This window comes from Aquarana catesbeiana, linkage group LG10 (assembly GCF_042186555.1).
Source record: "Aquarana catesbeiana isolate 2022-GZ linkage group LG10, ASM4218655v1, whole genome shotgun sequence".
NCBI lineage: Eukaryota > Metazoa > Chordata > Amphibia > Anura > Ranidae > Aquarana > Aquarana catesbeiana.
The window spans coordinates 8,196,556-8,222,710 of NC_133333.1; the positions used below are offsets into that span (position 1 = coordinate 8,196,556).

The 26,155-nt window shown below is 43.2% G+C and overlaps 2 protein-coding genes across 2 annotated transcripts in view; both read left to right on the forward strand.

Annotated features, from left to right (window-relative positions):
- Positions 1 to 3,957, forward strand: part of LOC141110288 (uncharacterized) — a 51,684-nt gene extending 47,727 nt beyond the window's left edge. The window contains exon 23 of the mRNA XM_073601577.1: positions 2,096 to 3,957. Within this exon, the coding sequence (XP_073457678.1) occupies positions 2,096 to 2,103 (8 nt within the window). The 3' untranslated portion in view covers positions 2,104 to 3,957. The remainder of the gene's footprint in view (positions 1 to 2,095) is intronic.
- A 7,798-nt stretch (positions 3,958 to 11,755) lies between these two features.
- The window catches only part of LOC141110289 (polymeric immunoglobulin receptor-like), a 68,054-nt gene continuing 53,654 nt past the window's right edge, over positions 11,756 to 26,155 (forward strand). Inside the window, exon 1 of the mRNA XM_073601578.1 lies at positions 11,756 to 11,907. The gene's annotated coding sequence lies outside the window, so the exon portion shown is untranslated. The remainder of the gene's footprint in view (positions 11,908 to 26,155) is intronic.

Genomic DNA, 26,155 nt, shown 5'->3' on the forward strand with positions numbered 1-26,155 from the left:
GCTTACCGGATAAGTTGGACTCACACAAACGTACGAGTCAATAAGGCTTATATTGCCAACCGGCAATGGAATAGATGGTTCAGCCAAATAATGATGTCATTCGGATAGCATCAAGGATTTTCGCTAGGGACTCCCCAACTTTTAACTTGGTCTCGATGAAAGTGACCCATAAAAAAGAGAAGGGGACCATATAGTGTAATAACGTTTGGTGTGACCAATTTATTTAAAAAGTAGAACACTTACATTTTCCAAGATAAAAAAGCGCTTGTAATAAAATTGTGGCAGGCAGCGGAGTCTCCCGACGCGTTTCGTCTAATCAGACTTCACCTGGGGTTGACTTATTCAAATCTATGACGAAACATGTCGGGGGGGGGCGTGGCTGTGAGATGTGACGAGCAACGCTGATAGCCGGCATTGAAGGAAGGGTGGTTTTGGTTTCACGGCGCATCACCGAGGAAGGGAAAGAGACTGCGAGTCCAAGCATTACCACACCTCGGGTCCGCCGTGACCATTTGTGTTTGAGTTCATCCACTGATTGTTAAAGTTGCTGTGAGCTACACTGCATTTGCTGCTGTTTTAAAAATCTTTTAAATGTGAGTGATTTTCTAGAAGATTGTAGTGGTTTTAATAAACTTGCCGTGCTGGTTTACGCGATGTGAGCACTTTGATTATTTTTCATGTGGACCGGCATATCAAGCACTGTGGGATATTATTATTATTATTATTATACAGGATTTATATAGCGCCAACAGTTTACGTAGCGCTTTACAACTTGAGGGTAGACAGTACAAGTACAATACAATTTGATACAGTAGGAATCAGAGGGCCCTGCTCCTTAGAGCTTACAATCTAAGAGTTTGCATATCTGATCACTCTGGAGTGTGGTAAAAAAAAAGCGTTTTTTTGCCGTGCATGAGAGTGCAGGCAATAAATATCGGTGAGTGAGTCTCCTTTGGGAGTGGACTCACGTTTCACGGTGGGGAGGTGAAGGACACGTGGAATCATACACTTATCAAGATTACAGCATTCACTGAAGATTTTTTTTTCTAAAGATTTTTTTAGTCACAATTAAATGACGATTTTTTGTCACATGATTTTTGGACTGATTTTATATTTATAATTTTACAGTTATGGACTCTATTTATATCACTTGATATGGTGTTTTACTATATGAATAATATGGTACACTATTTGCACAGATCTTTTCACTGTTTACACATGGTGAATTAATATATGCATGGTTATAAAGTGACTGTGCATATGAGTATGTTCACATGTTATAATACATGCACTAGAATTTAGTTATTATTTTGTATAATTGCAGTTTGCTGATTTACACTACGGGGGGGGGGGGCGGGGGGGAGCGCCTCTTATTTTTTCTTTTATATCTGGTAGAAGGATCGTGTGGGTAAACAGATGTATGAGATCAAATAATATTTATTATAATATTAATTATCACTTGTGCTATATGCAGGTTTGTAAATAAATACATTGTAAATAATTACAACCTGCATGTATTGCCAATGATAATTATTCTGTGAATATTCCGGGTTTAGCACACCTCGCCGGGAATATTCCGGGTTTAGCGCACCTCGCCGGGAATATTCCGGGTTTAGAGCACCTCGCCGGGAATATTCCGGGTTTAGAGCACCTCGCCGGGAATATTCCGGGTTTAGAGCACCTCGCCGGGAATATTCCGGGTTTAGCGCACCTCGCCGGGAATATTCCGGGTTTAGCGCACCTCGCCGGGAATATTCCGGGTTTAGCGCACCTCGCCGGGAATATTCCGGGTTTAGCGCACCTCGCCGGGAATATTCCGGGTTTAGCGCACCTCGCCGGGAATATTCCGGGTTTAGCGCACCTCGCCGGGAATATTCCGGGTTTAGCGCACCTCGCCGGGAATATTCCGGTTTTAGCGCACCTCGCCGGGAATTTTCCGGGTTTAGCGCACCTCGCCGGGAATATTACGGGTTTAGCGCACCACGCCGGGAATATTCCGGGTTTAGCGCACCTCGCCGGGAATATTCCGGGTTTAGCGCACCTCGCCTGTTTATAAATATTGATGTCCTAACGAGCCGTTGTCTTCTTTCTGCAGATGTCTGAACACGGAGCCCCCCGGCGTATCCAATCTACATAATCCTGAAGAATCGGATTTCTCGGACGCTGCTCGTCTATAATTCTGTTTGTGAAAGTTTCCTAATTGTGTTTTCAGTGGAGGGATGAATGAGATCGAGCGTCTTCATAATTCTATATAATTAGGAGGATGTGGACAGAATACAGGAATTCGGAATCCTTTTATATTTCTTTCTTCGCTGTTGGAATAAAGGTTGAAAGTTGGGATTTTGATGCCTTTTTATCAACTTTCATTCCGTCTTTTATTTTATTATGAAGACAAACGTTTTCGGACCAAGGTTAAACTAGATTTAAACCTCATCGCAATTTCTTCTTTTTTTTTTAAAAAAAAAGCTTTCACGTGTTAATATTATTTCAAAAGAAATATTTCTAAATCTGCAGCTTTCATTAAAAAAAATGAATCGCTGGCGATCCTTCCACATTCAGGCACTTCCTGTTAAGGGGTGACAACGCCCTGTCTCTGGATTTCATTGGTGCTCCTGCGTTGTCACCCTGTTATAGGAGCTTCCGATGGACACTACAAATATTGGCACACATTACTCAGGCTTGGTCCATGTTGGCGCCATCAAGAAAGTCACCCCTCCCCCCCCCCTCATCCCGCAGCCATCATTGGAGTTTGGATGTAGACTGGGAGTGGCTGCAAAAAGGTTGCAGGGGATCGGTAGGGCTTGGATATAACAAAGGAGAAATGAAAAGGTAAAAACTATTTTTTTTTTTCATAAAAAATGTAATTGTTACAATTAAAAAATTTTGTCACATATAAAATAAAAACATATAAAAAAAAAAAAAAAAAAAAAAAAAACAGTGACTTTCAGGAAACATTGATTGGTGGGGAGTCAATCGCTGTTATTTTAAACACACGCACCAGGAAGATTCACCTGCAGTAAATGTTTGATGAATGTTACATTCACTGCTTTATAAAATGGACCCCCCCAAATATCATTCTATTGGGGTTTACATCTGGACTATATTCTAAATGTTCTAAATATTTCTATATTCAAAATGTTTTTTTTTTTTAAATATATTTGATAGAGAGCAACTCGATCTCATCTTATCAAATGTCTCTGTGAAATAAAAATCTTCTTTTGATGTCCGGCTTTCGATTCTTTCGACCTCTGTATAGGCACCGATCAGTCATAACATTATGATAGGTGAAGTGAATAGTATTGATTATCTGGTTACAATGACATCTGGACGTGGGTGGGATAGATCAGGCACCAAGTGAACATGTTGTCCCTGAAGTTGGTGTGTTGAAAGCAAAAAAAAAAAAAAAATATTCATCGCAGTTTGTTGTGTATGGGGGGGGGGGGGGCTGTGTAGCCGCAGACCAGTCAGATTTCCCATGCTGACCGGTGTGCACAGCTAAAAGCACCTTCAATGGGCACGTGAGGATCAGAACTGGACCATGGAAGAAGGTGGCCTGGTCTGATGAATCACATCACGTGGATGGCTGGGTGGGTCACTTACCTGAGGAAGGGATGGCATCAGGATGCAGTATGGGAATGTCGCACCCTCTACTTTAGGTAGGTGCTAGTAGCTAAGCCTGTCTGTTTTATTCTATTGGGCTGGGAATGGCCTGGAGCAGCAGCAGGTGACTCACATGAAGCATCATTTCTCTGTCACCTCCCTAGAGGATTCTAGAATAATGTTCTAAGGAGCCCTGACCAATCTCCATCCTGGATTGGCAGGGGGCAGGCCTCCCTAAATACCTAGAGCCAGCCCTGCTGGGGAGGAGTTGTCGGGTGGAAGAACTGGAGATGGAGTACTAGACTGTCGGGGGCCTTGGAGGAAGCCCCCCCCCCCGGTTTGGGGGGTGACCTTGGGCCTGGAGCTCGGGAGTGGATGGTAGGGTCGCTACCTTTTTCTTCAAGTCAAACCCGAACACTTCAGCATCGCACAGCAATTTTTTTTCATAGTATCTATAGATAAACAGTGCATAGATGTTGCTATTAAATAACATTTCTAATCATATGAAGTTAATCACAAGAGTCCCCCTTTACATCAGAGTCCACAGAGTTCCCCCTTTACATCAGAGTCCACAGAGTTCCCCCTTTACATCAGAGTCCACAGAGTTCCCCCTTTACATCAGAGTCCACAGAGTTCCCCCTTTACATCAGAGTCCACAGAGTTCCCCTTTTACATCAGAGTCCACAGAGTTCCTCCTTTACATCAGAGTCCACAGAGTTCCCCTTTTACATCAGAGTCCACAGAGTTCCCCTTTACATCAGAGTCCGCAGAGTTCCCCCTTTACATCAGAGTCCACAGAGTTCCCCTTTTACATCAGAGTCCACAGAGTTCCCCCTTTACATCAGAGTCCACAGAGTTCCTCCTTTACATCAGAGTCCACAGAGTTCCCCTTTACATCAGAGTCCACAGAGTTCCCCTTTTACATCAGAGTCCACAGAGTTCCCCTTTACATCAGAGTCCGCAGAGTTCCCCCTTTACATCATAGTCCACAGAGTTCCCCCTTTACATCAGAGTACACAGAGTTCCCCCTTTACATCAGAGTCCACAGAGCTCCCCCTTTACATCAGAGTCCACAGAGTTCCCCCTTTACATCAGAGTCCACAGAGTTCCCCCTTTACATCAGAGTCCACAGAGGTCCCCTTTACATCAGAGTCCACAGAGGTCCCCTTTACATCAGAGTCCAAAGAGTTCCCCTTTACATCAGAGTCCACAGAGTTCCCCCTTTACATCATAGTCCACAGAGTTCCCCCTTTACATCATAGTGCACAGAGTTCCCCCTTTACATCATAGTCCACAGAGTTCCCCCTTTACGTCAGAGTCCACAGAGTTCCCCCTTTACATCAGAGTCCACAGAGGTCCCCTTTACATCAGAGTCCACAGAGTTCCCCCTTTACATCAGAGTTCCCCCTCACATCAGAGTTCACACAGTTCCCCCTCACGTCATAGTCCACAGAGTTCCCCCTTTACATCTGAACTCACAGAGTTCCCTTTCACTGTAAGGGGGGACTCTGCAGACTCTGATGTATGGGAGAACTCTAGGGACTCTGGCATAAGGGATGCTCTGGTGTACAAAGAGGACTTTGATGTGGGGGGGGGGGCTCTGATGTAATGAGTGCTCTGAGAACCCTGATTTACCTTAGACCTTAGCGTATTCACTTAGAGGCAGGAGAAAGAAGGGGGGAGACTTCGCCCAGTCTGAATAATGTGTCCAGTTCTCAGTCTGAAACCCGGACGCATGATTACAAACCCCAAATTGTCCGGGTGAATCCCGAACAGGTGGCAACCATAAGTGGAAGGGACCCTCGTACAAACCACAGGGGTGCCCTGGCCAGGGGCAGGAGAGGACAGTGGAGAGTACTGCCGGGCAAGTCTCCAGGAGGGATCCACCAGGTGTCGGTGAGTGACACACAGCCAGGAGAGCTGGGGAGGCATGCCGGAGCAGATTGGGAGGAATCTGAGGTGGATGTAGAGCCAGGAGGGCTGACTGGGATCAGTAGTCCACCTAGGACAGCTAGCACCAGAACTTTCCATTCTTTTTGTTACACCAAAGGGGCCCGCGGTCCCTGCCTGCAAAGGGCGGTTGCTAGGGCCTGGCTGAAGCCAGTGTCGGGCCTATCCATGTGCTACCCTGTTTCCCCGAAAATAAGACCTAGCGTGATTGTCAGTGATGGCTTCAATATAAGCCCCACCCCCCAAATAAGCCCTAGTTAAAGTCCTTGTAGGTCTTATTTTCAGGGTAGGGCTTATTTTCAGGGAAACAGGGTAGCTGTGCCTAAAGAGTTGTGCTGGAGGAGGAGTAGAGTGTATCATTTGTCCCAAGCTATGCAAATAAATCCTTCTGGGCATCCCCTGAATTCCTGAACCCCATCCAAGTTAAAATCCCTTAAAAAAATACAAAAAAAAAAAAAAGGACGGACTGTTCATTGTCTTGGAGTGTCCGGGAAGTGAATTCCGGGCTGGGCAGGGTGACAGGTGGACCACAATATCCAGCAGCCCCTACGGGGGGTACCGCTACAGGAAGAAGGCAAGCCGGCGGAGGCAGGGTGATGCTTTGGGCAATGTTCTACTGGTAAGTCTTAGTTCCTACCATTTATATGAATGTTTCTTGACACGTTCCACCTACCTAAACATTGTTGGTGACCAAGTATACCCCTTCATGGAAACGGCATTTGCTGATGGCAGTGCCCTCCTTCAGCAGGGTAATGCGCCCTACCACACTGCAAAAATGGTTCAAGAATGGTTTGCGGAACACAACAGCGAGGTCCAGGTGTTGACTTGGCCTCCAAATTCTCCAGATCTCAATCCAATCGAGCATCTGTGGGATGTGCTCGAAAAACAAGTCTTATCCATGGAGGCTCCACCTCCCAACTTACAGGACTTGAAGGATTTGCTACTGAGGGCTTGGTGCCAGATACCAAAGTTTACCTTCAGAGGTCTAGTGGTGCCCATAGCAGGATGGGTCGGGGCTGTTTTGGCAGAAAAAGGGGGACCTACTCAATATTAGGTGGGTGGTCATAAAGTCATACTAGGCAATTACTCGGTAGCACAAATTGCTTATCAGTCAATCACATGGCAGCAACTCAATGCATTTAGGCGTCTAGATGTGGTGGAGACCACTTGCTGCAGTTCAAACTGAGCATCAGAACGGAGAAAAAAGCGTATGTAAGTGACTTTGAACGTGAGATGGTTGTTGGTGCCAGGGGGGGATGGTCTGAGTATTTTTGGGATTTTCACACACAACCATCTCTTGGGATTACAGAGAATGGTGGGAAAAAGAGAAAATATCCAGTGAGCGGCGGTTGTGTGGAGGAAAATGCCTTGTTGATGTCAGAGGAGAATGGGCAGACTGGTTCCAGATGATAGCAAGGCAACAGTAACTCAAATAAGCACTCGTTACATCCAAGGTATGCAGAATACCATCTCTGTATGCACAACATATTCAACCTTGGGCTACAGCAGCAGAAGACACACCGGGTGCCACTCATGTCAGCTAAGAACAGGAAACTGAGGCTACAATTGGCACAGGATCACCAAAACTGGACAATAGAAGATTGGAAAACCTGGTCTGATGAGTCTGGATTTCAGCTGTGACATTCAGATGGTGGGGTCAGAATTTGGTGCATGGATCCATCCTGCCTTGTATCACCGGTTCAGGCTGGTGGTGGGGGTGTAATGGTGGGGGGGATATTTTCTTGGCACACTTTGGGCCCCTTAGTACCAATTGAGCCTTGTTTAATCACCACGGTCCACCTGAGTATTGTTGCTGACCATGTCCTTCCCTTTAGGACTACAGTGTCCCCATCTTCTGATGGCTCCTTCCAGCAGGATAATGCACCATGTCACAAAGCTCCAATCATCTCACCACTGGACAATGAGGTCCCTGTACTCCACACTCACCACATCTCAATCCAATAGAGAACCTTTGGGATTTGGTAGAACGGGAAATTGGCATCATGGATGTGCAGCTGACAAATCTGAAGCAACTGTGTGATGCTATCAGGTCACTATGGAGGAAAATCTCTGAGGAACGTTTCCAACACCTTGTTGTATCTATGCCACCAAGAATGAAGGCAGTTCTGAAAGCAAAAGGTGGTCCAACCCGGTACTAGCAAGGTGGACCTTACAAAGAGGCGGTAAGTGTATATACATACAGTAGTCTCTTGGGTAAGTAACTATATCACGTTGCCCTTTCAGTGAAGCATGTCACAATCACATTGTGCAGTCATGGCTTCTCGGCCCGGTGAGCAGGAATTACAGCCTGAAATCTGAGTATATTTATACAACTAGGTCGACGGCACTTATAAATGAAATATGATCTGCGTGGGTGTAAAGACGGGCAGCAGAAAGTTACGTTAAAAACAAAGAAGATTATATATGTCATAAGTAAGATAATCTTATAAAGAAAAGGCGGTGCTTCATAGTGAACCTGTTTGATATCTCACTGTGTCCAAAGTACAGATTTCCCAGTCCTTCAAGTGGTTTCAGAGCCAGATACTGGGTGTGTGATATACAGGGGGTGGCGGCGGCATTAAACCCTCTCTGGACACACAGTTGAACCCAATACGCCCCCGAGCAGCTTGCAGTCTCCACCCAGCCAGTTTTGCAAGTTTTGAAAGGAAGCCAATAAACCAGTCACAGTGTTTCTAGGAGGGATTTGGATCATGTGGCAAGACTGGTGTAAGGGAAAAGCCCATCAAAGTGGGGCCAATAAGGGATTTGCGGCATTAAGAGGGTAAGCCCGAAAGGGATGCAGAAAGAGAGTGGACCATAAAGGGGGAAGCCTAGTAAATGAGTTGTTGTGTCAGAATGAGTTAGCAGGCAAGAGATGCCCATTAAAGATGGGGACCCAGCAAGTGAGGGGTTTCAGTAATGATGGGCCAGTAGGAAGGGGATTACCGCAAGGGAGGTTGTCATCAAAGGAGTAGACCCAGCAAGAGAGGGATTTCACTAATGGTGGGCCAGAAGGTAAGGGGTACAGGAAACGAGGTGCTCTTCAGAGGAGGGGACCCAGCAAGAAATGGTTTGCAGTAATGGTGGGCCAGCAGGGTGGAGGTGCAGCAAACGAGGTGCTCATCAGAGGAGGGGACCCAGCAAGAAATGGGTTGCAGTAATGGTGGGCCAGCAGGGGGGAGGTGCAGCAAACGAGGTGCTCATCAGAGGAGGGGACCCAGCAAGAAATGGGTTGCAGTAATGGTGGGCCAGCAGGGGGGAGGTGCAGCAAACGAGGTGCTCATCAAAGGAGGGGACCCAGCAAGAAATGGGTCTCAGTAATGGTGGACCAGCAGGGAAGGGGTACAACAAGGGAGGTGCTCATCAAATAAGGGGACTCAGCAAGTGAGGGGTTGCAGAAATGGTAGGCAAGCAGGATGGGTGTTGCAATAAGGAAGGTGCTCATTGAATGAGAGGAACCAGCAAGAAATTGGTTGCAGTAATGGTGGGGCAGCAGGGAGGAGGTGCAGAAAGGGAGGTGCTCATAAAAGGAGGGGACCCAGCAAGTGAGGGGTTGCAGTAAAGGTAGGCCAGCAGGAAGGGGTTGCAGTAAGGGAGGTGCTCATTAAATTAAGAGACCCAGAAAGAAAGGGGCTGCAGTATTGTTAGGCCAGTAGTGAGGGGTACTCATCAAAGGAGGGGATTCAGCAAGTGAGGGGTTGCAGTAAAGATGGACCGGGGGGGGGGTTGTAATAAGGGAGGTGCCCATTAAATGAGGAGACCCAGCAAGAGAGGGGTTGCAGTATTGATAGGCCTGCAGTGAGGGGGTGCAGCACGAGAGGTGATCATCAAAGGAGGGTTGGTCGTTGGTCGGTTGGTAAGTTTGAGCTTGGAAATCTCCTTGTATTTGTTTGACATCAAAGGAAGGGACTCAGTAAGTGAGGGGTTGCGGTAAAGATAGGCCAGCAGGGAGGGGTTGTAGTAAGGGAGGTGCTCATTGAATGAGGAGACCCAGCAAAAAAGGGAATTGCAATAATGGTGGGCTGGCAGGGAGGCTTTGCAGTAAGGGAGGTGCTCACTGAAGGAGGGAACCCAATAAGAAAGGGGTTGCAGTATCGGTGGGCTGGCAGTGAGGAGTTGCAAAAAAGAAGGTACTCATTGAGAGCAGTAAGACTAGAAAGCCAGAAAGGGGTGCAGGAAGAGAGTGGGCCATAAAGGGGGAAGCCTAGTAATGAGCTGCTGTGTAAGAAGAGGTTAGCAAGCAAGAGGAGCCCATCGAAGGTGGGGACCCAGCAAGGGAGGGGTTGCAGTTATGATGGGCAAGTAGGAAGGGGATTATCACAAGGTAGGTTGTCATCAAAGGAGTGGACCCAGCAAGAAATGGGTTGCAGTAATGGTGTACTGGCAGGGAGGTGCATCAAACGAGGTGCTCATCAGAGGAGGGGTCCCAGCAAAAAGAGGGATTTTACTAATGGTGGGACAGCAGGAAGGGGGTGCAGCAAACAAGATGCTCATCAGAAGAGGGGATCCAGCAATAAAGTGGTTGCAGTAATGGTGGGCTGGCAATAAAGCATTGAAAAAAATGGAGGTGCTAAATGAGGGTAGTAAGAGGAGTAAGCCAGGAGGGGTGCAGAAAGAGAGTGGGCCATAAAGGAGGAAGCCTAGGAAATGAGCTGTTGTGTTAGACAAGGTTAGCCAGTAAGAGGAGCCCATCGAAAGTGGGGACCAGGCAAGTGAGGGGTTTAAGTAATGATGGGCCAATAGGAAGGGGATTACTGCAAGGGAGGTTGTCCTCAAAGGAGTAGACCCAGCTAGAGAGAGGATTCACTAATGGTGGGCCAGAAGTCAGGGGGGTGCAACAAATGAAGTGCTCTTCAGAGGAGGTGACCCAGCAAGAAATGGGTTGCAGTAATGGTGGGCCAACAGGGAGGGGATGCAACAAAGGAGGCGCTCATTAAAGGAGGGGACCCAGCAAGTGACGGGTTGCAGTAATGATAGGCAAGTAGGGAGAGGTTGCAATAAGGAAGGCGCTTATTGAATGAGAGGAACCAGCAAGAAACTGATTGCAGTAATGGTGGGCCAGCAGGGAAGGGATACAGCAAAGAAGGTGCTCATTAGAGGAGGTACAGTATATAAGAAAAAACATAAACCAGTAAAGAGCACAACAAGGTCCAGCCCAACAGACAGCAGTCCATGGTATCAGCATGGTGAGGACAAAGGTTCATTCCAACACACAAGGGTCCTGCAGCTTGCCAGGTGAAGTAGGGGAGCCGATGCAGCAATGGAGGTTGTCATAGAACAGTGATGGCAGATCTTGGCACCCCAGATGTTTTGGAACTACAATTCCCATGATGCTCCACTACACTGCAGTGTAGTGGAGCATCATGGGAAATGTAGTTCCAAAACATCTGGGGTGCCGAGGTTCGCCATCACTGTCATAGAAGAAGAGGGGATTCACTAATGGTGAGCCAGAAGGGAGGGGGTGCAGCAAACAAGGTGCTTTTCAGAGGAACATGAAATGAAGTATATGATTCCAAAAGCACCCCCATCCCCCCAAAAAAAATCACAAATTTGAAGAACACTAAATTAAATAAACTAAACCACCCAAAATGCACCCCTCCAAGAAGAAAAACCATACATTTGGTGAAAAATAAACTATAAAAAAACTATCCCAAATACACCCTCTCCAAAAAAAAACACAGATATGATGAACACTAAATGAAATAAAGTACCCTGAATACACCCCCTCCAATAAAATAAAAAAAAAAAAACATAAATTTGAAGAACACTAAATTTAATAAAACTGAATTGCATTAATATTCCCCGTCCAAAATCCCCAAAATAAAAAGGAAAAACACACACTTTTGAAGAACGTTAAATTAAATAGACTACTCTAAATCCACATCCTCCCATCAAAAAACAAAAAAACAAAAAAAACCTCTAAAATTAAAAAAGTAGGTAATGCATATTCCTTCTAAAAACTCAAACAGTAAAACTGAAAGTTTTCAATTAAGTGAAATTTTGCCAGTAGAAAAAACATTTTTTTTTTTTTTAAATCACTTTGACTCCAGTGGGGGAAATCTGATTAAAAAGTGGTACCCAATGATGGGCACAGTGAGGTCAGGATGGAGATGACAACCGGCTTGTGATCTCAGCTCCCGTAGTTGTACAGTGACAGGTCCTCTTTTTTTTTCCTGTCCCCTGGCACACAGGGGATTGCAGCACTGGCACACCTGTGACCAGCATCCTGGGAAGGCGTAACCCAGGAGGACTTGAGCAATAAAAAGTCCTGGATGCACTTTCACTTCTCAGAATAAACAGATCTGAGCTGGACACACAACAACTTCCTGCTGGGGAGCCCCGAGACCAGTCTGGCTGGTGAGTAAAAGTCACACATTTCCATTGTTCTAGTAAAACTGATACATTTCCATTGTTCTAGATACATTGTTCTAGATACATTCACATTGTTCTAGATACATTCACATTGTTCTAGATACATTCTCATTGTTCTAGATATATTCTCATTGTCCTAACAGTGTGCAGGCTCTTGTAGTCACCTACCTGTGTGTTCCCAGAGTACCATATGGCTGCTCTGTTAGAGCTCTGGCATTTGGTCCAGTGCTGTGCATAAAACGTATAGTTCAACTAGCAATAATAATAAAAAAAATATATATATAATAATAACACAAAGTAAATAAAAAATAATAGTAATGGTGTAATAATAATAATAATAAAATAACAATAATATGTTATATAATAATAATATTAACCATAGTGATAGTGTATAAGCCAGTACACTACAAGGGTCCAGTGCTGTGGATAAAAGTTATAGCTGAATTAGCAATAATAATAAAAAATATATATATAATAATAACACAAAATAAATATACTAAAATAAATACTAGTAATATTGTAATAATAATAATAAAAAATAACAATAATAATCATAATAATGTTATATAATAATAATAATAACAATATAAACCATAGTGATAATTTATAAGTCAGTACACTAAAAGGGTCCAGTGCTGTGAATAAAAGCTATAGTTGAATTAGCAATACTAATAAAAAAAAATATATATTTATAATAATAATAATAATAATAATAATAATAATAATAACACAAAATAAATAAAAAATAATAGTAATAGTGTAATAATAATAATAATAAAATAACAATAATAACCAAAATGTTATATAATAATAATGATAATAATAATATAAACCGTAATAATAGTGTATAAGCCAGTGCACTACAAGGGTCCAGTGCTGTGAATAAAAGTTCAAGTTGAATTAGCAATAATAATAATAATAATAAAAAAATAACAATAATAATCATAATAATGTTATATAATAATATTAATAATAATAATAATAATAATAATAATAATAATAACAATATAAACCATAGTGATAATTTATAAGTCAGTACACTAAAAGGGTCCAGTGCTGTGAATAAAAGCTATAGTTGAATTAGCAATACTAATAAAAAAATTTATATAATAATAATAACACAAAATAAATTAAAAAAAATAGTAATAGTGTAATAATAATAATAATAATAATAATAATAATAATTAAATAACAATAATATTCAAAATGCTATATAATAATAATACAAACCATAGTGATAGTGTATAAGTCAGCACACTGCAAGGGTCCAGTGCTGTGGATAAAAGCTATAGTTGAATTAGCAAAAATAATAAAAAATGTATATTATATTATATATATATATATTAATAACACAAAATAAATAAAAAATACTAGTATTAGTGTAATAATAATAATATAACAATAATAATCAAAATGTTATATAATAATAATATAAACCATAGTGATAGTGTATAAGTCAGTACATTAAAAGGGTCCAGTGCTGTGGATAAAAGTTATAGTTGAATTAGCAATAATAATAAAAAAATTATATATTAATAATACAAAATAAATAAAAACATACTAGTATTAGTATAATAATAATAATAATAAAATAACAATAATAATCAAAATGTTATATAATAATAATATAAACCATAGTGATAGTGTATAAGTCAGCACACTAGAAGGGTCCAGTGCTGTGACTAAAAGCTATAGTTGAATTAGCAATACCAATAAAAAAATAAAAATAAATAAATACATATATATATATATATATATATATATATATATATATATATATATATATATATATATATATATATATATATATATTAACACAAAATATATAATGGAAAATAAATACTAGTAATAGTGTAATAATAATAATAATACATTAATAATAATAATATTAATAGTAATAAAAACCATAGTGATATTTTATGCATACCGTGCTGTGAATAGAAGTTATAGTTTAATTAGCAATACAAAAAGAATATAATAATAGAACAAAATAAAAAAAATATATTAATAATAGTGTTATAAAATAATAATAATAATAATAGAAGTTATAGAAGTTATAGTTGACTTAGCAGAAATAATAATAATAGTAAAAATAAAAAGAATATTATATTAAAACAAACTGATGATAAAAAAACAGCGATATCTTATAATATGACGAAATTATTAATGCTCTTGAACATAATTACTCTACAACCCTAATGCAAATCTCTTTAAACTCTAGCTTCTTTACAAGTTTTTTTTTTTTGGAGAACTACAAGCTTCAGCCTTTTAGCTGAAATTCTGGGATGTGTGACTGCATTGATTATTCAGGCTAAAGCAAGTCTAGCAAGGGACAATGACTCTACACTGTTCAGAGAGAAGCTGGGATTGCACATGGGGGGGATCTGTGACTGGTGGACATCTTGGATTCTGATTTCAGCCCTCCCGTACTGGAAACATTAGTTTTGTTTTCTTTAGCATAATCCCTTAATGGGGTCCCCCTCCTACCCCGAGCCCCCATAGCAGCCCCATGAGCTGCTATGGCTATTGTTACACTGCAGGCTCTGGAGGTGTACCTTATAACTTTTTACGGACATCTAAAAGTTACTTTGTATCAATTTGTCTCAAGTCGATGTCCTATCCGATTACCAGCATTTCTGCCTGGGGATGGAATGGAAATTTCCCTGTTCAAACATGGCAGGAATATCCGATCACTTTTGGTGAGATTGCTGTTCTTTTTTTTTTTTTCCTGTTTCCATCCCATACGGATTTGATTACAAATAAAATCCCGCACATCAAAATTTTTCAGTAGAATCACAGGTGGTGGATTGCTAATTTTCTGGCCATTACTTTCAATCATATTCGCTAATTTACTAAAATTTACGAAAATTAACTAAGAACTGCTGTGTGGATGGCTACTGGTTGGCCACTTGTGAAGTAAAACCCTAATTTCTTTGCATGCTGAGTTCAATTCTCTCCTTGTCGTATTCTGATGGATTTTTACATTACGATATCCTCACTGCCACCGCCTCATATGGGGAAAAGGATGTTATGAACAAGTTGCAATGACACAATATTAAAGGACCACTATAATGTTTCCACTATAGTACATTGTATATTAATGTATATAGTATATATTAAATACACTATATTGCCAAATGTATTGGGATGCCTGCCTTTACACGCACATAAACTTTAATGACATCCCAGTCTCAGTCCGTAGGGTTCAGTATTGGGTTGGCCCACCCTTTGCAGCTATAACAGCTTCAACTCTTCTGGGAAGGCCGTCTACAAGGTTTAGGAGTGTGTCTATGGTAATGTTTGACCATTCTTCCAGAAGTGCATTTGTGAGATCAGGCACTGATGTTGGATGAGAAGGCCTGGCTCGCAGTCTCCGCTCTAATTCATCCCAAAGGTGTCCTATTGGGTTGAGGTCAGGACGCTGTGCAGGCCAGTCAAGTTCCCCCACCCCAAACTCGCTTCCCCATGTCTTTATGGACCTTGCTTTGTGCACTGGTCCAAATCATTTGTTGGAGGGGGTATTATGGTGTGGGGTTGTTTTTCAGGGGTTGGGCATGGCCCCTTAGTTCCAATGAAGAGAAATCTTAAGGCGTCAGCATATTAAGACATTTTGGACAATTTCATGCTCCCAACTTTGTGGGAACAGTTTGGGGATGACCCCTTCCTGTTCCAACATGACTGCACACCATTGTACAAAGCAAGGTTCATAAAAACATGGATGAGCGAGGTTGACTGGATCAGTGAGAAGAATGTTCCTTCCATTGGTGATCAGTGAGAAGAATGTTCCTTACATTGGTGATCAGTGAGAAGAATGTTCCTTACATTGGTGATCAGTGAGAAGAATGTTCCTTACATTGGTGATCAGTGGGAAGAATGTTCCTTACATTGGTGGTCAGTGGGAAGAATGTTCCTTACATTGGTGATCAGTGAGAAGAATGTTCCTTACATTGGTGGTCAGTGGGAAGAATGTTCCTTACATTGGTGGTCAGTGGGAAGAATGTTCCTTACATTGGTGATCAGTGAGAAGAATGTTCCTTACATTGGTGATCAGTGGGAAGAATGTTCCTTACATTGGTGATCAGTGAGAAGAATGTTCCTTACATTGGTGATTAGTGAGAAGAATGTTCCTTACATTGGTGATCAGTGAGAAGAATGTTCCTTACATTGGTGATCAGTGAGAAGAATGTTCCTTACATTGGTGATCAGTGAGAAGAATGTTCCTTACATTGGTGATCAGTGAGAAGAATGTTCCTTACATTGGTGATCAGTGAGAAGAATGTTCCTTACATTGGTGATCAGTGGGAAGAATGTTCCTTACATTGGTGATCAGTGGGAAGAATGTTCCTTACATTGGTGATCAGTGGGAAGAATGTCCCTTACATTGGTGATCAGTGAGAAGAATGTTCCTTACATTGGTGATCAGTGGGAAGAATGTCCCTTACATTGGTGATCAGTGGGAAGAATGTTCCTTACATTGGTGATCAGTGAGAAGAATGTTCCTTCCATTGGTGATCATGACTACACTGGACTGGAACGGCTTAGAATGTGTTAGCTGGAGTTGGGTTTTATTTTTTTTTATCTTCTAAGCCCTGGTTCACATTGGTACAATTTGACATGTCAAATTGCGCGTTGAATCGGCGGCAACTACCGGCAATGGCACCGTCCTAATCGGTGCGACGCTGCATTTGCGGCATTTTCAAAAAATAATTTCTGTGCTTCTTTTTGCGATTTCGGGCTGCGATTTACATTGACATCTGTGCAGAAACCTGCAAAGATATCTCTAAAATCGTGGCCGAAATCGGGACTGACATGCGGGAGTGAAATCGTGCGAATTCAGCTAAACTCGCACAGCTTCATTCCCGCAGCTCAGTGTGAACCTGGGCTAAACCTCCATGTCCATCCAAGGCTGCCATGTCCACAGGGTGACAACGCTACTGAGCGATTTCACTGTAGAACGAACAGCGTTGTAACCCAATTCCAGGAAGTGGTAAAATAACAGATTTACTGGCAGGATCAACAGGGGATATACCTGTGTTTTGTGCAAGAAAAAAAACCCCAAAAAACTGCCGTGTTAATATTTGTGACAGACCACATCATACGTGTCAGTTTTGAGTTTGCTCTGAGTTCCAATATATTACTGAAGCGCCTGTGCCAACTTTCAGAAATATTTTCCAAGAACGCTTTTCTGCTGAGTTATTGAATCCCTTCCATACCCTTCCCATGTTATATCCGAGGGGGTTGATTATCTCAGAGGTGTGTGACAGACTCTCCCGGGACAAAGGCTTTTGGAGGGGACTGAATGCCTACCGACTATGGGCCCTGGCATTTGAGGGAGCTACAAGCCTTTAGGAAGATATTCTGTTATGTAATGCAAAAGGACATTATTAAAGTGGTGTTCCGGCCGAATTTATACTTTTTAAATAAAAATACCCCTATAATACACAAGCTTAATGTATTCTAGTAAAGTTAGTCTGTAAACTAAGGTCTGTTTTGTTAGTTAATAGCAGTAGGTTGTTATTTTATAAACTTACAGCAGGCCGTGGCCATCTTAAGTGTGGGCATCTGAAGCCAGACTGTATTTCTTCCTGGATCTCATCCTTGCAGATCTCGCACATGCTCAGTGCAGCACAAGCAGTGTAATAGGTTTCAGGTCAGGTTTCCATAGCAATGGCAGTTTCAGAGGAAGTTTCCACCCCTTCCCAGAAGGCATTGCAAACAGGAAATGATGCGATGGGCCGCGGCCAGGGAGGAGGAAGTGAAAAATGAATACAGCAGATATACAGTAGGTGCTGAGAAAATTTTTTTTTAAATATCCAATTTGTTTACAGTGCACAGTTTAGTGAGGGATGCTGAAGAGTTGTAAAAGTGGGTGGAACTCCACTTTAAGGAGGCCATGATGGTCTCTGCCAGCTTGGCACTCAGTGGACAGAAGTATGTGAAAGGAATGCTGTTTAATGAGATCTGGAAAGCCCGGGTCTTCCACCCAATAGTTTATTGTGCTCATTAACACATCTTTGTCTCCTAGGTACAAACAAGGCCAAGGATAAATCCAAGGGAAAAACCAAGCTTAACTTACCGACCAGCCCACAGACAACCAAATAACCTGTCTAACAGTATGCGTTAAAAGCAGGGGTTTAGTCTGCACACATTTGCAAATGCTTGCGTAAGCCACAGAGCCTCGTCAAGGCATCCTGGTATCTGTGGTACCTAACACTAACTTATAAGTGTCCCCACAGTGGAGGCACATGCATTCTGATGGATAGGTGAGAGCAGGTGGACTGAAGGGGAGCCACCCCTTCTTAAAGGTACAGGGGCGCACTGAACACCCAGCATATAGCACAATGGCTGCAAATGTGTCAGTGTGTTGCCTGACCAAAAAACATCTATTGGGGGATGTGTTTCTACTTATGTGTATTGTAAGTTAAGAGTGAGGAGACGGCAAGTCTACCCTGAAAGGTCATATCTCTGAGTCACCTGGTCTGGGTAAATGATTAGATAACTAGCTCACGTTTATTAGGTTTCTGGTTACAGTTTGTATTGTCAGCCTGCTGTATATATTTGTGTGTCATCTCAAATAAATCAGTTCAGTTCATGTTCAGCAACCAAACGAGTATTGTCTTGTTCGTTGCTGGGAGCCGTTGGAATATCTGATATCTATATTTAGAATGGGAGGAAGCGGTATATGACGAAAGCACTCAAGCGGAGTGTAGGACGTTTTCGTTACAGTGTGGATGTAAGAGAAACCCGGGTAACAAGCACACCCTGGTGTGCAGGCGTGGGCATTCCAAGAGATGCACAAGATAAGACATGCACTGGCACATGCGTGAGCGGGCGCGCACACACGTGCGCGCATTGGCGCCAGTTCGCCTATTTAAACCTGCCAGTGACATGCACACTTTGCTGAGTGGTCTTTTCAGCTAGTGCCTGTTTACCTGATCTGTACCAGTCTCCTGTATCCTGACCCGGCTTGCCTGAACCTTCCGTTTGACCTCTGCCTGCCTACTTGTGACCCCGGCTTGTGCTTGACTCCGCTTCTGTTTCTATGCTTCATTGCCCGACTGTGTACCGAACCTGGCCTGTGTCCCGTCTCTGCCTCACGTCTCGGTATCTGCTCTGTCTGGCTGTTGATGACCCCCTGGCTTACGTCCCAGCTACGCTTCCAGCTGCTGATCCAGCGCCATGGAGCTCCTGTTCCAGCGCTCTCCAGCCACCTGGTTCCTGCCAAGACCCAGCCTAAGCCATCTGCCACATCGGCCCTCGTGCCACTCTGTGTCCTCCACTCCCTGTCATCACTACCAGGGGTGTTGGACAGGAGGTGCAAGAGAAGCCCCCTCTACAGCTCGATCTCCATCAGATATGTGACAGTGGATTATAATAAGGGCAGAACAAGCAACTGTGTGCTGTTTGGTGTGAAAACGCGGGTACAGCTGAAGGATGTGCCATCATCACATATCAGACTTCCAGAGGCAACTCTACACTTGGCACGGCCTCCGAACTACCCACTGCAGGCGGCTGTTACTTACTCTGCACTCTCCATCGCTTTCATGTTTTTCTTTCTTCTAATCTTTTATGATGGAAATGTGGCACAAGTAGGGTTGCCACCTTTTCTTTAAGCCAAACCCGGACACTTTAGTGGCCTGGGACACCTTTGGTTGCCCCAAGGAGAGTAATGCGGTGCCCATAGCGTGCAGCAGCGAACAGTAGGTGTGGTCAAATTGCTCTTGCTGACATCACTGCCCTGCCTCCCAGCAATGCCAAAACTGCCTCCAGGCAGCCGCCCACAGCTCCCCGACGGCAACAGATGTGTGTGTGACTATCTTGGTTACTTGGGGAGCCACAGCCCAAACTAAATAATGTGTCTGGGTTTTGGTCCGCCTGATTCAAAACCTGGACTGTCCAGGTGAATCCCGGACAGGTGGCATTTGTAAGAGGGCCGTAGGGAAGCCAAATGTGTAAACATTGATTTGTAGGGGTGGTGATCTCTAGCAGTCTCATGTAATGTGTGTTCTAGATCTAGACTGTCTTCTGAAGCATGTCCCCAGCCTACAACACCTACAGCAAGTCTGTAGTACTCTGACCATCTCCAGTAGCATACCAGAAGTCTCTGACTATACCTTGTAGCATGCATGTAGTCTCTAACCATCTCCTGTAGTACATCTGTAGTCTCTGACCATCGCTTGTAGCACACCTGTAGTCTATGGGCATCCCCTGCAGTATGTCTGCAGTCTCTGACCATCTCCTGTATTATGTCTGCAGTCTCTGACCATCTCCTGTACTATGTCTGCAGTCTCTGACCATCTCCTGTACTATGTCTGCACTCTCTGACCATCTCCTGTACTATGTCTGCAGTCTCTGATCATCTAGTGTACTATGTCTGCAGTCTCTGACCATCTCCTGTACTATGTCTGCAGTCCCTGACCATCTCCTGTACTATGTCTGCAATCTCTGATCATCTCCTGTATTATGTCTGCAGTCTCTGACCATCTCCTGTACTATGTCTGCAGTCTCTGACCATCTCCTGTACCATGTCTGCAGTCTCTGACCATCTCCTGTAGTATGTCTGCAGTCTCTGACCATCTCCTGTACTATGTCTGCAGTCCCTGACCATCTCCTGTATTATGTCTGCAGTCTCTGATCATCTCCTGTATCATGTCTGCAAACTCTGATCATCTCCTGTATTATGTCTGCAGTCTCTGACCATCTCCTGTACCATGTCTGCAGTCTCTGACCATCTCCTGTAGTATGTCTGCAGTCTCTGACCATCTCCTGTACTATGTCTGCAGTCCCTGACCATCTCCTGTACTATGTCTGCAATCTCTGATCATCTCCTGTATCATGTCTGCATTCTCTGATCATCTCCCGTAGTATGTCTGCAGTCCCTGACCATCACCAGTATCATGTCTGCAGTCTCTGACCATCTCCTGTACTATGTCTGCAGTCTCTGACCATCTCTTGTAGTATGTCTGATGTCTCTGACTATTCCCTGTAGCATGCCTGTAGTCTCTGGGCATCCTCTGTAATGCATCTGCAGTCTCTAACTATCTCCTGTGGCATTTCTTCAGTCTCTGACTATCCCTTGTAGCATACCTGTAGTCTCTGGGCATCCTGTGTAATATATCTGCAGTTTTTGACCATCTCCTGTAGTATGTCTGCAGTCTCTGACTATCCCTTGTATCACGCCTGTAGTCTCTGGGCATCTCCTGTAGTACATCTGCAGTTTCTGACCATCTCCTGTAGCATGTCTGTAGTCTCTGGCAATCCCTAGTAGCATGCCTGAAGTCTCTGACCATTTCTTGTACCATGAATGTCCGTAGTCTCTGATCATCTCTTGTAGCATGCTCATACTCTCTGATCATCTCTTGTAGCATGCTCATACTCTCTGACCATCTCTTGTAGCATGCTCATACTCTCTGACCATCTCTTGTAGCATGTTTGCAGTCTCTGACAGCAGACAGAAGTTCAATAAAAGGAAAAGGTTTTGTCTGGTGGTAAAAAAGAACATCAGCCAATAACAAGAAAACATAAATAGCCCATTAAAAGATAAAATAACAAAAACAACTTTTGCTGCAAAACATTTATCTTTCATCCAGAGATATCCCCTGTAGTATTCTTTTCACACCACAAGATGTCCTCAGTCTGATGGTCAGCATCATTCAACCCACTTCCACTGAGCCCAGGTTGCATTGGACCCTCCCACAATCTGTGACTGGATGGCGAAAGGAGAAGCCCTACTCCCGCTGGTGTAAATGGGCTCTATTACTCTCAGGGAACCAGAGCTGGGACACGTAAGCAGAAGACTTCTATAAGCACTTCCTGTCTATTCCTTGAAGGTCAAGAGAGTATTGCGGATAGACAAGGCCAGGCAAATAGCATTTTTAAAAGGGAGATCCACAAGCAGCTAATTTTCAAAACTGGGTGCATATACCTTAACCAGCCAATCAGATCACAGGAAACTGACCCGACCCCCCTCATTTTTTCCAGCTATCCAACACTTTTATTTTGGGAACACACTGCAAAGAAGAAATAGCCAGAGTTATGAGGACAAGCCATAAAGATGTTTACTTTAACCTTCTTGGCGCCTCTATATCAACATTGTCCAAAGTCACAGTGTAACCAGGAACCAGATCATGCCAATGCAAATTTATCTTCCCGGCCTTCTGGCAAACAGGATTGGCTAGATTGGTGCCAGAGCTTCAAAGGTTGGTGCCGAAGCGAAGACATGGGGAACGGTGGCCTTAAAGGGGAAATTAATGTAGTTTGTAATGTGGGAAGCAGCCATACATGACATATACTCCTGAACGGTGATAGTACTTTACTATTCTTCTTGCTCAATGGAAGCCTACCAGTCATGTATGACTGATTGGAAACAATTCATTTTCTGCGTGATGGAGATTTTAGCTCAGCGGTTGCTGAGCAGACAGGCTAATTCATTGCTGTACTATGCAGATAACCTCCAGAGGGAGCATCTTTTTTTTTTTCTCTGTGTTAAAGGAAATATGGTACAGCAAGCATATGAAAATGAGAAATGTTATATAAAATTACTAAACTCAGCCCCACACACACACACACACAACCACACTTTTTTATTCACACTTATCTTTTTTTCATGTGACGTACAGGGTCCTCTTCAGGTCTTCTCATGGCCATGGGCGGTCCTCAATGATTCAGAGAGCAGCTATGATGACACCAGCACTACTCTCTGCATATTCATGCTGTGAGTGCAGGGTCCCCTTCAGGGGAGGGTCCTTGACTTTCTTCACTGTCAATATGTCCTGGCTGGGTGTCAATCACCCCTGAAGACATCTTGCGGCTGAGAAGAGGTACTGCAGGGGATAGTGTTGGGGAGAAGGTGAACATTGCAGCCAGAGCTGCTTATTTTATTTTATTTTTTTGCTTTAAACACTGACTGAGCTCCTTTTTTATAATTGCTCAGAGTTGGGCCTACAACATTCCATATGTTCTTACCTTAAATACTTGTCCTGCTTGATGCCACTTGGATCCACTTCTCTTCTACAACACCTAGGGGTATGTTGTTTCTTCCAACTGGAACTGGTGCTACTACATCGACCAACTCTGTATCATGGGATACTCTATCAACTGACCTTCCAACAACCAATACCCTATCAATCTATGCTCTACCAAACCAACATTCCATCAACCGATGCTCTAATAACTGATGCTTAATCAGGTAACGCTACATCAACCAACGTTCCATCCCTTCCATTTTTGTCTCCTTCTGCTTTTATCAATCTTTTTCTCCTCATCCTTAGCTCACTGCTGTATTTCTTTCCTCCTACTCTGCATCAATTGAAAGTCCATCAACTGAAAGCCTTCAATGGGTCCATCAACTGATGCTCCAGCAACTGATCTAACATCAACTGACGCTCTACCAAGCTATGCCCTGTCAACCAACACACATTTCAATAACCAATTCTACATCAATTGTTGCTCCGCCAACTGATGCTTCATCAACTGAAGCTCCAATTAAGTGACATTCCAATGCTCCATCCCTCCCATTCTGGTCTCTTTCTTCTTCAATCCATCCGTTTCTCCTCATTCTAAGCTCCTTGCTGTCTTTCTTTCCTCCTACTCTTCATCAATTGAGAGCTTATCAACTGAAGGCCATCAATGGGTCCAGCAACTGATGCTCCAGCAACTGATCTAACATCAACTGAGCTACCAAACTATGCTCTGTCAATCAACAGTCCATTTACCCGCATTCCAATAACCAATTTTTCACATCCACTGTTGCTCCACCAATTGATGCTTTATCAAATGAAACTTTCAATTAAGTGGCACTCCATTAACCAATGCTCCATCCCTCCCATTTTGGTCTCTTTCTCCTTCTATCTATCCCTTTCTCTCTGTCCTTAGCTTACTATGTCTTTCTTTTCTCCTACTTTCCATCAATGGACAGCCCATCAACTGAAGGCCATCAACGGGTTTATCAACTGATGCTCCAGCAACTGATCTGACATCAATTGACGCTCTACCAACCTATGTTCTGTCAATCGACACTCCAATAACCAATGCTCCAGCAACACGCATTCCAATAACCAATTCTACATCAGCTGTTGCTCCACCAACTGAGGCTTCATCAACTGAAGCTCCAATTAAGGGATGCTTCATCAACCAATGTTCAATCCCTCCTTTTCTGGTCTCTTTCTCCTTCAATCTATCTCTTTCTCTTATTCTTAGCTCACTACTGTCTTTCTTTCCTCCTACCCTCCATTACAGTTCATCAACTGAAGGACATCAACAGGTCCATCAACTGATCTGATATCAACTAATGTACCAGCAACTGATCTGACATCAACTGATGCTCTACCCACCTATGTTCACTCTTTTAACCTATGTTCTGGCAACCTACGTTCAAATAATATATTAACTGTTGCTCCATCAACTGATGCTTCATCAACTCAAGCTCCAATTATAGTAGAACTGTAGGCAAAACTTTTTTTTCTCATTTTGGATGGAGTAAAGGAGGGTTATAACTCCTATCAGTTTATTTTTTGCCATCTGTGTCCCATTGGAGAGATGTACCTTCACTTTCTGTCCTGTAGCCAAAACAGGAAGTGAGAAAAAAATCCCTGCAAATTAAGGGATTTTCTTTGGGGACCCCCAGGTTACCAAAACTAGTGCCCCCCCATTAGAAAATTTCCCCTCAATTACCTTTCCGGGGAAAACTCAAAATTTGGGATTTTCTTTTACTTTTGATAATAATGGTAAACAGGACAAATAGAGAGGGTGAATCTCCCTAACAGGGGCGCAGATGGCAATACAAACTGAAATGCATCTAATCCCTCTGCACTCCATTCAAAACTAAAAAAAAAAAAAGTTTTGCCTTTAGTTATACTATAAATGATGCTCCATCAACTGATGCTCCATCCCTCTCATTTTGGTCTATTTCTGTTTCTATTAATCCCTTTCTCCTTGCCCTTAGCTCACTGCTGTCTTTCTTTCCTCCTACTAGTCCAGGCATCAACTGAAGGCCATCCATGGGTCCATCAACGGATGCTCCAGCAACTGATGTGCCATCAGCTGGTGCTCTATCAACCTATGCTCTGTCAACCAACGCTTCTTTAAGCTATGCTTGGGCAACCCACGTTCTAAGAACCAATTCTTTAACAACTGTTGCTCCATGAACTGATGCTCAATCAACTGAAACTCCAATCATATGATGCTCAATTAACCAATGCTCATCCCCTCCTCTTGTAGTTTCTTTCTCCTCTCTATCCCTTTGTACTTGTTCTTAGCTTACTGCCTGTTTCTTTCTACTACCTTTAGTTCCTGTGCTCTTTAAGTGCCTTGCGGTTTCTCCTCTAGGCATTGCACCCTAATATCTTCTCTGGGCCATTTAAGGGGAAACTTGATACCCCTTGATAAGGAGCATCTTGTACTTTGAGCCCTGGGCAATGTCTGTCCCCTTACCAGGACCTGACCTACTTGTCTTTTATCAGGCAGCCAATGGTCACCACTTCAAGTGCCTACAAATGGTTTGAGTGCTCTAAGTCCCACTTGGGTTTCTTCTCCAGGCATTGCGCCTCAATATCCACAACTGCACCTTAAAATCCTCCCTGGGCCATTTAGAGGAAAACTTGATGCCCCTTGATTAGGAGCACCTTGTCATTTGAGCCCTGGGAAATGTCTGCCCCGTTACCATGACCTGACCTACTTGCCTTTTTTCGGGCAGCCAATGGTCACCACCTCAAGTGCATACAACTGGCTTAAGTAGCCAAAAAGCCTTCATAGCCCTGGTGTTGGAACATATACGTGAGGCTCTATGGACATGCACACATGTAACCATTAAGGAAGGGATCTCATTAAACAGAGAGTATATTTGACTGAAAGGCAGTATTCTCAGAAATACAATTCCTAAAGGTTAGTCTACCCAAAAGTGATCCTTTATTCATGTGTTGAGCCTGGTGAGCTTAGTCATTCCCTGGTTTCTTATACATCTTGGATGCTTCAACAGTGCAATCTCGCTGCTACAATCCCTTTTCTTGCCCAACTGGGAATTGTGAGTGTTCCCATCCATCATTGTGAGTTCCAGATCTCCCTCTTATATTCTCCATAATATAAACTCTATTAAAAAAATCCAGCAGGATCGGGATAATGGGCACAGCACATGTGCAAACCATAAAACTCATTGTAGGCTGGTGGGGGCCCCTCAAAATGGGCACAGCAGGTGTAAAAACCCGTGAACTCAGCACAGGGATCGTGAAAACCCCTC